The 12,236-nt window shown below is 40.3% G+C and overlaps 1 protein-coding gene across 1 annotated transcript; it reads left to right on the plus strand.

The window, feature by feature from the left end:
* The first annotated feature begins 21 nt into the window (after positions 1-21).
* LOC114451351 (euchromatic histone-lysine N-methyltransferase 2) lies at positions 22-8,069 on the plus strand. Its single transcript, XM_028429886.1, has 28 exons — positions 22-60; positions 889-958; positions 1,055-1,210; positions 1,318-1,571; positions 1,701-1,767; positions 1,909-1,991; positions 2,091-2,213; positions 2,306-2,377; positions 2,609-2,726; positions 2,810-2,896; positions 3,123-3,259; positions 3,435-3,578; positions 3,773-4,095; positions 4,177-4,410; positions 4,598-4,680; positions 4,892-4,998; positions 5,140-5,262; positions 5,347-5,448; positions 5,642-5,746; positions 5,935-6,089; positions 6,183-6,350; positions 6,419-6,563; positions 6,646-6,723; positions 6,838-6,953; positions 7,069-7,155; positions 7,240-7,318; positions 7,408-7,583; positions 7,702-8,069. The coding sequence occupies exons 1-28, from the start codon at positions 34-36 to the stop codon at positions 7,880-7,882; spliced, it is 3,600 nt and encodes a 1,199-aa protein (XP_028285687.1). The 5' UTR covers positions 22-33; the 3' UTR covers positions 7,883-8,069.
* The last annotated feature ends 4,167 nt before the right edge of the window (positions 8,070-12,236 follow it).

Raw genomic sequence — 12,236 nt, forward strand, 5'->3', positions numbered from 1 at the left:
CACGTTCACATACGCCGACGTTCACTGGGAAACATGTCGGCATCTGAGACAACGACAAAGGTAGCAAACCTTCAACACAAAATGCCACGCCGACGATATTTGTGTGTTGTTATACACTTGTAAACCCAGCAGCCTTGCTTTGCTAAGTCGGACCACTGAAGCAGCCTTCTTCCATTTTGTAAATGTCTTTAGTCCGTTAGAATAGCAAACTGTGCTGTTACAAGCTACCAGTGTTAGCTTGTACAGTTGTGTTAACAAGAACAAGAATTGCTCTAATATTTCAGATGGTTTTTTTTTCTGATTTTCCAATCATCTATGTCGTCTGCATAATTATTATCCTGCGTTGCATTTATTGCATTTGGAGGTGTTTGTATTCATTTGTCGCAGTTTATGTTGTTCTTGTACATTGTGATACGAAGTAGTTATTCGAAGAGAATGCAAACACTATTACTGAAAATTAGCAATACTTTCTGCGTTATTAGGAGACCGTTGTGGCCTTAGTTTAATTTGTGCTAAAAGACTTGAATGGGTTGATTGACTGATGGCGGCAGGTGACGTAAAACAGCAAAGATCAGCCATTGGCTGAGAGATTTATTTTGAAGAGGCGAAGGCGGAAATTGGTTACTAAACAATAATAAATAAAAAATCACTCCGATAAGTTTTGTGAAACTTTCATGTACTCTTTGATAACCCAGCAATAATGACATAGAAAACCACATATGCAAAGCTACATTTCCAGGACAGGTAGACACAAGTTTGGACATTATGATTGTTTAGGCTGTCTGCTGGATAATATAATCTTTTTCTTGCTATATTGCTTTAAACATTAGCAGCCTTTTAGAAGGATGGATGCATATTTTCTCGCTGTTTGTTGTTTTTCTCTACCAGGAGCAGCCAGAAAAGGATGACTCGGAAATACCAGTGGATTCAGTAGCAGGGCCAAGTAAAGTTAAGGAAGGTAAGTCTACAGCTTGTTTGTAAAGGTGTGGCTAATGTTTTCATTTTGAATTATATTGTTTTTAAAAATTTTTTTAATTTCCGGTATGTTTCACAGATAATGCAGCCTCTACTGCATCCGCTGCTGCCAGTAAGACAGAACCAATGGGTGGTGTGTTGTCATCTCTGCGGCCTGTGAAGGACAGTTCTAGAGCTGGTGATCATGTAGAGAAATTGTCCCCATCCTCCTCTCCTCACAACAAACCAGCTGCAGGTGAGGCTCACATTGAGTTAGCTTTCACATGAAAGTTATAAAATATTTTTTAAATATTTCATTTTTTTGTCATTTTCAGTCATTCCTTTTTTCCTCTCTTGTTATAGGATATACTTCAAAGTCCCTACCATCGCACACTTCATCATCCTTGTCCTCCTCTCCTTCTACATCTTCAACATTATCCCCTGGCCGGGCCAAGATGAGTGTATCTGGGCCTGGTAGCAGCAAATCCGTCCATTCACCTGCTCCTTTATCATCCTCTTCTTCCTCAACCATGCCCTCCTGTTCTCCATCTGTCTCCCCTGCTCCGCCAAAGATCCACCGGGCCCGTAAGACCATGAACCGACCTCTACCGGGGCAGGTGAGAGATAAGTTTTTGACATTAATGGAATATGTACGTACATGTTTATTTATGTTATTTTTGTTCTATTTATGTTATCTTTTATTCTTGAGTTTTTTTGTGTGAGTATTTCATCTTTTTGATCCACAGGTGAGTCATAATGAGGGACCTTCTGCATCTAGATCCTCTTCCTGCCTTTCATCTGACTCTGAAACTGGTTAGTATCTGCAAAAAATACAAACAAGAAAAACTCACTTTATGTGATGTTTGCTTGTGTAAAAAACATCTAATTTATTGTAAAGGAGTTAGAATTGTTTGTCTGAAACTAATCTGGATGCATTGTCCTGTTTTTCAATAGTCGCAAAAAAAATGAAACTAGGTCATTTATCAGATGGCACACCTGAGAAGTCTGAAGATGTTTCAGATAATGCTCAAGCTGAGGTAAGATATTATGATATTATATTTGCACTCAGTTCAGAGTTGCTGTCAGCTCTTATTCTGGTTCATTTTTTCACATTCTGGATGTCTTTTAAAATCTAGGAACAAAAGTTATTTCACAAAGCTGCATCTGCAAAGAGCAACAATGCATGTGCGGAGGAGTCCGATGAGGAAGTAGGGGAGAAAATTGAGACCTCTAGATCGTCCATTCGAGATTCAGAAAAGGTCTGAAAGATCATGTATTGAACATAATGCTGCAGCATGGTTTTTAAGAGTGTGAGTTTTTTTTTCTGATGGTCAATATAATTGTTTTACAGTTGAAAGATGGTGGTGGAGAGGCAAGGCAGCAAGCCAAAGACATAGAGGGTTCAGTGAACATGTCAGACCATGTGAGTGATTTTATTTTGGTATCTTTATATTAATGTCATTATATACTTATAGCTACTCTTGTCCTCTGACTCTTAATATCTTGTAAATGTAAGAATTAATACATGCAAGAATGTGTATCATTAATATACACACATATATACATATATGTATATATGGTAAGGGAATTAAAATGATCCCTGTGCCTATAGTGGAGATTTCCTTACATAAATATACTATGTTTTTGTTCACAGAGTTCGGAGTCTGAAACACAGAGAGATCAGAATAGAACTGAAAGTGAGGAGTCTTCATGGCTGCCATCAGATCAGGATAAAGAGAGAAACACAGCTGATGTGGTGGAAACAGTGGGCCGTGAGTGACATCTTGCTACAAGTGCATCATTCCTAGAAAGTTTTCTAGGGTGTTAATAGGTTGTGATATTGATTTATCTTCAGCTGGAAGGTCTGCAGAATACACTGAGGTTCCTATAGATGCTCTGGACATCGCTGCTGCTGACAGTCTGACACTTTCCCCTCACGGTGGTAGGTTTAAGATCAACATATACATCTATATCACCAACTAGATTAAAACAAAAGCACAGTCCATATCCTAATATCTTGGTTCTGTTTTAAAAAGAAAAAAATTATGTAATTCCAAACTTTATAAGGATATAAATGATCATCAGCATAGTGATTTCATCATTTAATTTATCATAATTTATTAAAGGAAGACAAACTAATTTCCTGATCAATGAACACCCTTCTGCAGAGGGAAGCGAAACAGGAGACACGGAGCGCCTGGAGGAGCTTCCTCTGTGCAGCTGCCGTATGGAAGCACCTCGTGTCGACAGCACCAGCCACCATGTCAGCAGACAGTGTATGGCCACAGAAAGCATAGACGGAGAGGTTTGTGTCTTTGCTATTTGTGTTAAATCTAAAGCTGGCTGTGCAATGTTAATGGGCAGGTATTAAAATGGAGCTTCCTGTAGACTGAAGTATTACACGAGTACAAGATGTTTATACTTGGATGTCTGAGTTTAGGCAGGAAGATTTGGTTTTAACATTTGTCTCTATTTGTCAGCTTCGGGCCTGCACCAATCGGACTATTAAAGGGGAAACGATGCGGCCATCCAGTCGAGTTCCTCTTATGGTACTTTGTGATGTCCATCGCTCGCACATGGTCAAACACCACTGCTGTCCTGGTTGCGGATACTTCTGCATTGCTGTAAGTTTTTAAATAACCTTTTTATTCATTCAGGTTCTTGTGCTCTTTTTCATCCCTTCTTCATCTTCCTTTTCCTAATTCTCTTTTACTTTTTCCTTGTATTGTTTTTTCTTCTCTTTTTAAGTTTTTATTAATCCGACTTGATTTTATATGTTCATATGATCTTAATATCTTATGTTTTCTCCATCATTCAGGGCACATTTCTTGAGTGCTGCCCTAACCAGCGCATTGCACACCGTTTTCACCGGGGTTGTGTGACAGTGCTGGGTGGCGGGCGCAGCAGAGCAAATGGCGGTGGTATGCTTTTCTGTCCACACTGTGGTGAAGATGCCTCAGAGGCTCAAGAGGTCACCATCCCTTCCTACAGCTCATCCACTGCCTCTGCAACTACCGTCGTAACGATGTCTGCCTCCTCCACCACCACCCCATCACTGCCACCATCTGTCCCCACAGGACCCTCGCTTACTGCCTCCACAGGAGGGATGAAGGACGGGAAGATGCCTGAAAGGCCTGTGAGGTAAGGCTAAATGACAAGTAAGCATATTATCAGCAGAGTTGGTGTTTTATTAAAATGTCTCCTGTCTCATTGCCTCCTCAGCGCTCGTATGCGTAGTCATGGCCTAGTAACACTGGCAGTGGAGCAGCAGCAGCTGCAGCAGCCTGTAGCCACAGTGGCAACAGACTCTGCTGTCCCCCCAGCAGAGGAGGGCGTGGACAGTGTTGGGCCATCACTCTGTTTGCCAAATGGGAAGCCAATCAGCCCCAGTGCACTTCCACCTGGGCCCAGCAGGGCATCGCTACAGAAAGCCATTCTCACTCAGGACACAGAGAGGTTAGAATCCTGGCAAGTCAGAGTATTTCTATCATCTTTAGAAAAAAGACACAGCAAAATATTTTGCAGTAAATATCAGCAAAAGTATTTGCATTGCTAAGACCATAATCAAACATAGAGAAGAAGGTAGAGAAGTTATCTGTCTCCATGGAAACCACAACCTAATTTGCTGTTTTTGATTCACCAGGAGGAAGAAACTGAGGTTTCACCCTCGCCAGCTGTATCCTGCTGCCAAGCAAGGAGAGGTGCAGAGAGTTCTACTCATGCTGAGTGAGTGGAAACAAATGCTGTGGACCCGCACTTGATAATTATTTTTTTGTAAATGGCCATTTTAAGGGAATTTGTTTTAAGTACTTCTGGGTTTGATTACTCATTAAAACATAACATTCTTTTGAGAAATGTTGACAATATACACAATATTTAGACAGCAGTAAATCAGAGTTGTCTATTAAGCCTTTGTGTGTGTTTGTATGCATGCTAGTGGAAGGCATAGATCCAACATACCGGCCTGACTCTCAGAATAGGCGCTCTGCTCTTCATGCTGCAGCTCAGAGAGGATTGTTGGAAGTTTGCTACATGCTAGTACAGGTGAGAAACAGTGAGCATCTGTTTTTTTTGCAATCAGAGTTTTACCTACACAAGACAAGTGGTAGTTTAAACAAGCAGACACACACCAAAACAGAAGGGTCACAAAGTGATTTAAAGCTTTTTTCGATTGCACACTGACAGGCTGGTGCTCAAGTGGATGCCCAGGATAAGGTCATGAGAACTCCTCTATTGGAGGCCATCATCAATAATCACATTGAGGTGGCTCGTTACTTGATCCAGAATGGTGCCTGCGTCTATCATGTGGTGAGTGTCTTATCAGTGCAAAAACATCCAGTGTCCTGGTTTAAATAAACCACAGTGTTTGTATGTTATTATTCATGTATATAGGAGGATGATGGATATACAGGCCTCCACCATGCAGCCAAGCTAGGAAGCCTGGAAACCGTCAGCATGCTTCTGGAGACGGGACAGGTTGATGTCAACGCACAGGTAAACAGAGGGCCAAAATGTGTATGTGTATTTTCAATGTTGACAAATACTGTTTTTTTTTCTTCTGCTGTTAAATTTTTCCTACTAAATAAGGCTTTTAAGAAAATGTTGCCCTTTTCTCTCCAATTCATCAAATTGTATTTCTCTTTGTAAAGTATAGTCTAATTCAATTCTTACTGTTGGTGCGGTGCAGGACAGCGGTGGCTGGACGCCAATTATCTGGGCTGCAGAACACAAACATGTTGATATAATTAAAGTACTGCTAAACAGAGGAGCAGATGTTACCGTCAAGGATAAAGTAAGTAAACATATGACCTGGTTTTGTTTTCAGTTTTTTTATTTATTCTTTCTATATTATATATACTATATTGACAATTGGAATACACATATTTCTTGTAAATACTCCAGACAAAATAGACAAAATGAATGCATTTATTTGAAAATGTTTTAGGTTATTACTTTAAACCATCTCTTCTTTTCCATCAGGAGCTGAACGTGTGCCTTCACTGGGCGGCGTATGCAGGCAATGTGGATATAGCTGAGATGGTGTTGAACGCTGGCTGTTCCCTCGCCTCAGTTAACATGCACGGAGACACGCCGCTACACATCGCCGCCAGAGAGAGCTACTTGGACTGTGTTACGTGAGTCCATCACAAGCTAAAGTTTTTACGCCTTTGAGTGAAAAGATACAGTGGTGTAAACATGGCCTTGGTCTTTTGTTTTTCTTTGCTCAGGTTGTTCCTGTCCAGAGGTGCAGATATTGATATCATGAACAGGGAGGGAGATACCCCTCTTACCCTGGCAAGGCCTGAAACCCCTGTGTGGGTGTCACTCCAGATCAACAGGAAGCTGCGGAGGGGAATTACAAATCGCATGCTTCGGACAGAAAAAATAATCTGCAGGTAGGTTTAATGATTATTTTCTTTCATGTTGTTTTTTTCTTTATAAATCCTTGTGCTTTGTGTTACAGTGACATTGCCCAGGGCTATGAGAATGTACCGATTCCCTGTGTGAATGCAGTGGATGATGAGGGTTGTCCTTCAGACTACAAATACGTTTCAGAAAACTGTGAAACCTCTGCAATGAATATAGACCGTAATATCACGCACTTACAGGTATTTTCATTATTGATTTTACTTTTTACTTCTTATACTACCAAAGAGCTTTTATTTAAAAAAAATGCATATTTTTCTTCAGCACTGTAGCTGTACTGATGACTGCTCATCTAGTAACTGCCTCTGTGGACAGCTGAGCATCCGTTGCTGGTATGACAAGGTATAAAATCCAATTTTCTTTTATTGTGTTTAGAGAGCAGAGGGGCGATAACAAGAATTCATTATGAGCCAAGGAGTTGAAACTAACACAGCCTGTTGTATTTTCTGTCACCAGGACCAGCGGCTGCTTCAGGAGTTCAACAAAATTGAACCTCCACTTATATTTGAATGCAACATGGCATGTTCCTGTTATCGAACGTGCAAGAATAGAGTGGTCCAGGCAGGAATCAAGTAGGTTATGACAACAGCCAAACAGTCACATACATACATCTTTTTTTCACCTCAAGAGTATCTGCTCATTGACAACCACATGCCGCACCATCATAATTTCCTTAATCTGCTTCAGAGTCCGTCTGCAGCTATACAGGACAGAGAAAATGGGCTGGGGAGTTCGAGCTCTGCAAGACATTCCCCAGGGAAGCTTCATCTGCGAGTAAAGGAAACCTTTTAATCTTCTGCTGTTTTTACATGATGTATGTTTTAAGTTAAAAATGAGAAAAAACCTCTGTCCACACAGATATGTTGGGGAGCTGATCTCTGATGCAGAAGCAGATGTTAGAGAAGATGACTCCTACCTGTTTGACTTGGACAACAAGGTTTATGAGAAGTTTGTTTTGCTAAATACCTGCTAACAACTTAAAAGAGGGAGCATATAACACAAGAGTCTCTTGTATTTTCTGTGAAGGATGGAGAGGTGTACTGCATTGATGCTCGGTACTATGGCAACATCAGCCGCTTCATCAACCACCTGTGTGACCCAAATCTCATCCCAGTACGCGTGTTCATGCTCCATCAGGACTTGAGATTCCCTCGAATTGCCTTCTTCAGCTCTAGAGACATCCTCAGCGGACAAGAGCTGGGGTGAGAGCTTAGAGCTAATTTTTTTAATTAATTTTTTCTAATTTGCATCCAATTCCACCCTTAAAATGTCTTCAGATCAGGTTACCTGTGACTTGACTGGCCTTGTTTCTGTTTTTAGGTTTGACTATGGTGACCGGTTTTGGGACATCAAGAGTAAGTATTTCACCTGTCAGTGTGGCTCAGAGAAATGCAAACATTCAGCGGAGGCGATTGCCATGGAGCAGAACCGACTCGCTCGGCTGGAGGCCTTTCCAGATTCAGGAGCTGACTGTGGAATGACCATGATAGGAAACTCTTAAAAACACTCACCTTTGGGGCCTTTGGATTGACCCCTCAGGTTTTACATGCACACGCTATCGATCAGTTTGTGATATATGGTGCTGTTTTTTTCTACTTGAGAGGTTGTTTTCATCAGTTAATTTGTCACTTTATCATTTCCACTGTGGTAGAGGACATTTCTTTAAAGTGCAGTTGATTATCGGGTGGGTTGGGGGGAGGGGTCTTGTTTTCATTTACATACTGTATTTTTTCTGTATCTTGCAACATATGTATGCCTTTACACATAAAGATTGTGCATTATGAGTCTCCCATCATTGCCCATCATGTACCAGTCATGCATATATTTTATATATACACAAACATTTTCTGTTGTGCCAACAAATAATGCAGTTCAGGCCCTGCTGGACATGAAAAGGACCTGTGGGATAGTGTTGTTTTTTTTTGGATGATTGTGTTTAGTTTAATTTTTATACTTACTGTCTTTGTCATATGTAGTGTAATAAAATAACTCTTTGAGTTGACCTAAGCATTTGGTGTTGATTCAAGGATGATTTACAGCCTAAAACAATACAATGTGACACATGTTGTAAGCTGCTACCATACAGCAAGGGGCATTTGTACCACAATAGAATGGCAGAGAGGGAGCATTGCTGCACGGTGAAAAGCAGGTACGTGCGGAGGGTGCTAGAGTACCTGCCCTTTTGTCAAAGTGAATTTTTGATTTATGTTATATCATTATTGTTTGTGGCACTGGTCCAAAATAATAGTATATTCAATATGCATATTCAGCAGGGTTCTCAAGTCTCAAGCATTGAGAGTGAGACCCAGACATTTCAATGAAGTTCTCACACTAAGAAATGATTAAATTCACTGCACAGAAATTCTTATACACTGTCCTATAAACCAGTCAGACGGTGTACTGCGGGCTCATACAGCTGTCGGCAAAAAGCGACCTATCAGCCAATCAGAAAACAGAATGTCTTGTTGCCAGGTGAGCTCTGAGTTTCAGCTGCAAGCACGCTTTCCATGAAAGTGCATTATGGTGGCACAGAGGTAGAAAGTAAGAGATATGATCTTTCCTTAAGTAACATTTACTAGTAGAACCAATTATTTTTAGGACAAATACCCAAGTAAATTTCTCTGGCAATGCTTGTCTATATTGTATTTTGTTACAATAATCTGTTAGTGTAGTACCACCACTAGGTTGGCAATACTGTTTTGTATAAATAAGTAGTTATTACTGAATCTCTCAGTAATAGTTACTGAGTTAAGCCTTTACTTCTGTCGGTAAAATAGGTGTTTACATTCTGTTCAGATCCACCAGAATGCAGGAAATAGCATCTACTTCATTAATGGAGGGAGGACCCAAGACCCCCCTCCCCCAAAGTTGGATGGATGGATCTTCATTATGGATTTCTGACATGCAGACTTGTTGGCTAGTTTGTCCATGATTTGAATGAGTACTATCAGTACATTTACAACATTTTTTATTTAACTGTGTTCATTAAACTTGGTCCAAATTCAGTTTAGGATGATATGTGATTATTTACCCTGTTCATGTTCAGGTAAACAGTAGATGTAGCTGCAGATGATGAGAGAATGTGAAAAGAACGTCTGTGTTAAGATAGATGTCAAGATAAGGCCTGATCTGTACAAAAATATACGGACAGTAATTAAACAACAAACTGCGGTGTTAAGTGTGATGCGGTGCACCTAAGAAAAAAAGTTAGGTGCACCAGTGCAAAAACTTAGTCCAGAACTTTGGCTGTGACCTCCAGTTAATGTGAATAAAAAGTTGACAGTTACACTTATCGCAGTTATTATGAGAGAAATTATATTTTTTTATTGTATTCGTTTATTCTTTAAGTAAAATATTATTTACTATTTGTTTTCTAAATAATTTAGTATGAATAAATAAGACGTAGAAGAAGATATTTTTATGTTTTTTATTTTACATTATTTAAATATTTTTAATAATTTTTAAGACAAGTTCACAAACAGGTGTGAGCTGTGTGCGTCTACTATAGGTGACCCTGTGTGTCCAAGGAAGTCAGGCCTGAACTCTTCATGAAGGGCTTGGAAACTGCTTTGCAAACTGTGAGAAGAAGTTCTTCGTAGCGCCGACTTCTTGCTTCTTGTAGCATGTTCCAGGAAAGTACTGATTATCTGTTTGTCCATCTTGGGCAGCCCGGCAGACATATGAATGGCCAGATTGAATGGATATTTCCACTCTTTGATCAGGCTCTTATAAACCAGCTTGCTAAGACCCCTAAAATCTTCTGGAGGAATAATAATATTTTCCTCTTCCAGTAAATCCCAAATTTGGTCATAGAGCCGGATATGGATCTCTTGACACTGCTGCAAGGTCAATGTTGTCCCTAACTTTCTATTCACTCGAATAATTAGAGCAAAAAGAAATCTGCCCAAGTCATTTTTTTCCATCTTAGCCACGATGTCCTCCACTAAGACAATCTCAGTTGCCACTGTTTCATCACATTCAGAGTCATCCTTCTCTGACCCCGAAGACTCCACAGAGATGACCTCGGCTGTCTGCTGCAGAGGCACAATGTTGACACTTTCATCACTTTCAGTACTGGATGGCAAGGACCAGTTGTTCCTCAACTGCCTACGCCTTCTAGGAGGCCCGGATAGAGTAGTTGTCTTTCCTAAAGCCTTTCTCTCTGTAGACCTTGACAGAGAAACCACCCCAGGGTTTTCCTGCTTTGGCACAAAATCCTTCACCAGGATGACTTCAGGTAACTTCATCTGTGGCACATATACCTTCGATGGAGTCACCTCATGTGACTTCTGAAGTCTCTCCTCAGACTTTGTGGGGTCCTCCTCTGCATCCTGCTCTGGCACGAAAACCTCCACTGGAGTGACCTCATTGGGTGTTACTCCTGTTGGCTTGGGTGAAGAAGCTTTTCTCTTCTCTACCACAAAAATGTCCACTGGACAGGTCACTACCCTAGGTGACTCCTGCATGGGCATAGAGGGAGAGATCCTGTGTGACACACCAAAAAATGTCCTCAATCTCTGAAGTATCCGCGTTTTGGCTGACTTAGAAGTAAAAACTTCTGAACTCTTTCCTGAACCTTCTTCGACCATTTCAGTGTCAGGCTTTCCTAACATCAATCTGTCCCACTGTTCTTGACTTGTACCATTATAAAATGCATTTATATTGGGATGAACTTCCTCTTTGGCAACTCTGGTGAGTTTATCGGCAAACAACTTTCTATCCATTGCGTCGTCTGCGTCCTTCCAAACCTTCTTAAATCGTCCTAAACCGCCGACTGAACTTGCATCCAACTTGCTAAAATGTTTTGAAATGACAATAATAGAGTTTTCTCCAGCTGTACCTTCTAGCTGTATCGTTTAGGTGTTTCAATGGCAACATAGACCACACCCACTTTGTTCTACCGTTTCCGTGGCAATGGGGCAACATAGAACGTGGTGAAGTTTGGTGCAGGTACTTGGTCCTGGTATTTGGGGCAGACATACAAATACAGAATTTAAATAGGTGCAAAAATCTATGAAACTATCAAGTGTGTGGATCTAAGTAATAAAGCAGCTATACACTGAGATATATTTGGAGAAACATTTACTCAGAACAACCATTGCAAGGTTTTTGCACTTAAACAATGCTTGTGATGTTTCCTTAAGTAACATTTACTAGTAGAACCAATTATTTTTAGGACAAATACCCAAACAAATTTCTCTCACATTTTCACATTTTGAGCCAGCTACTGGAGTAGACTTCATCTCTCCTTCATCACTACTGCCAGGCAGCATACTGTTGACAAGATCTGGCTTCTGTGTCTGAGTTTTAGGCTTCACATCGAAGAATTGCTTCATCATATTTCCCATCAAGGCACTTATGACCGTATGACCTCTCTAAACAGCTCTGCAATCCTGTTCACCATTTCAGTGTCATGCTTTCCTAAAATCAATCCGTCCCACTGTTCTTGACTTGTTCCATTATAAAATGCATTCATAATGGGATGATCTTCCTCCATGGTCATGAAAAGACCAGAAGAAGCTGAACATTTTGATATATGAACTGTTTCTGTAACTGAAAGTATGCAGGCGCTGAAAACTTTTAAAAGTTGAAGACTGAATTCAGAAACTGTTCATATATCAAAATGTTCAGCTTCTTCTGGTTATTTCAGCTCTTATTTTTCAGAGTTTAGCTGTTTATAGTTTTCAAATGGTTACGAGTTTTATACCAAGTGGTTTTTGTTTCAATTTTGTTTAGTTAAGGAGCTACGGCAGTTTACATTTTGTCGAAATTTAAAACACTTTTTTCTCTCTCAGCAGTGTGTGATGATGTCGCACACTGTAGATTTCACTCCTTTTTCAAAAAGAGGAAAAAAA

This window comes from Parambassis ranga, chromosome 2, assembly GCF_900634625.1.
Source record: "Parambassis ranga chromosome 2, fParRan2.1, whole genome shotgun sequence".
NCBI lineage: Eukaryota > Metazoa > Chordata > Actinopteri > Ambassidae > Parambassis > Parambassis ranga.

What these genes read in the sequence shown, in the direction of transcription:
- LOC114451351 (XM_028429886.1), top strand. Translation starts at nt 34, where the DNA reads ATGTCGGCATCTGAGACAACGACAAAG. An exon ending in GCCAAGTAAAGTTAAGGAAG is followed by an intron (nt 959 to 1,054) that starts GTAAGTCTACAG and finishes TATGTTTCACAG; the next exon opens with ATAATGCAGCCTCTACTGCA. An exon ending in CAGAAAGCATAGACGGAGAG is followed by an intron (nt 3,260 to 3,434) that starts GTTTGTGTCTTT and finishes TCTATTTGTCAG; the next exon opens with CTTCGGGCCTGCACCAATCG.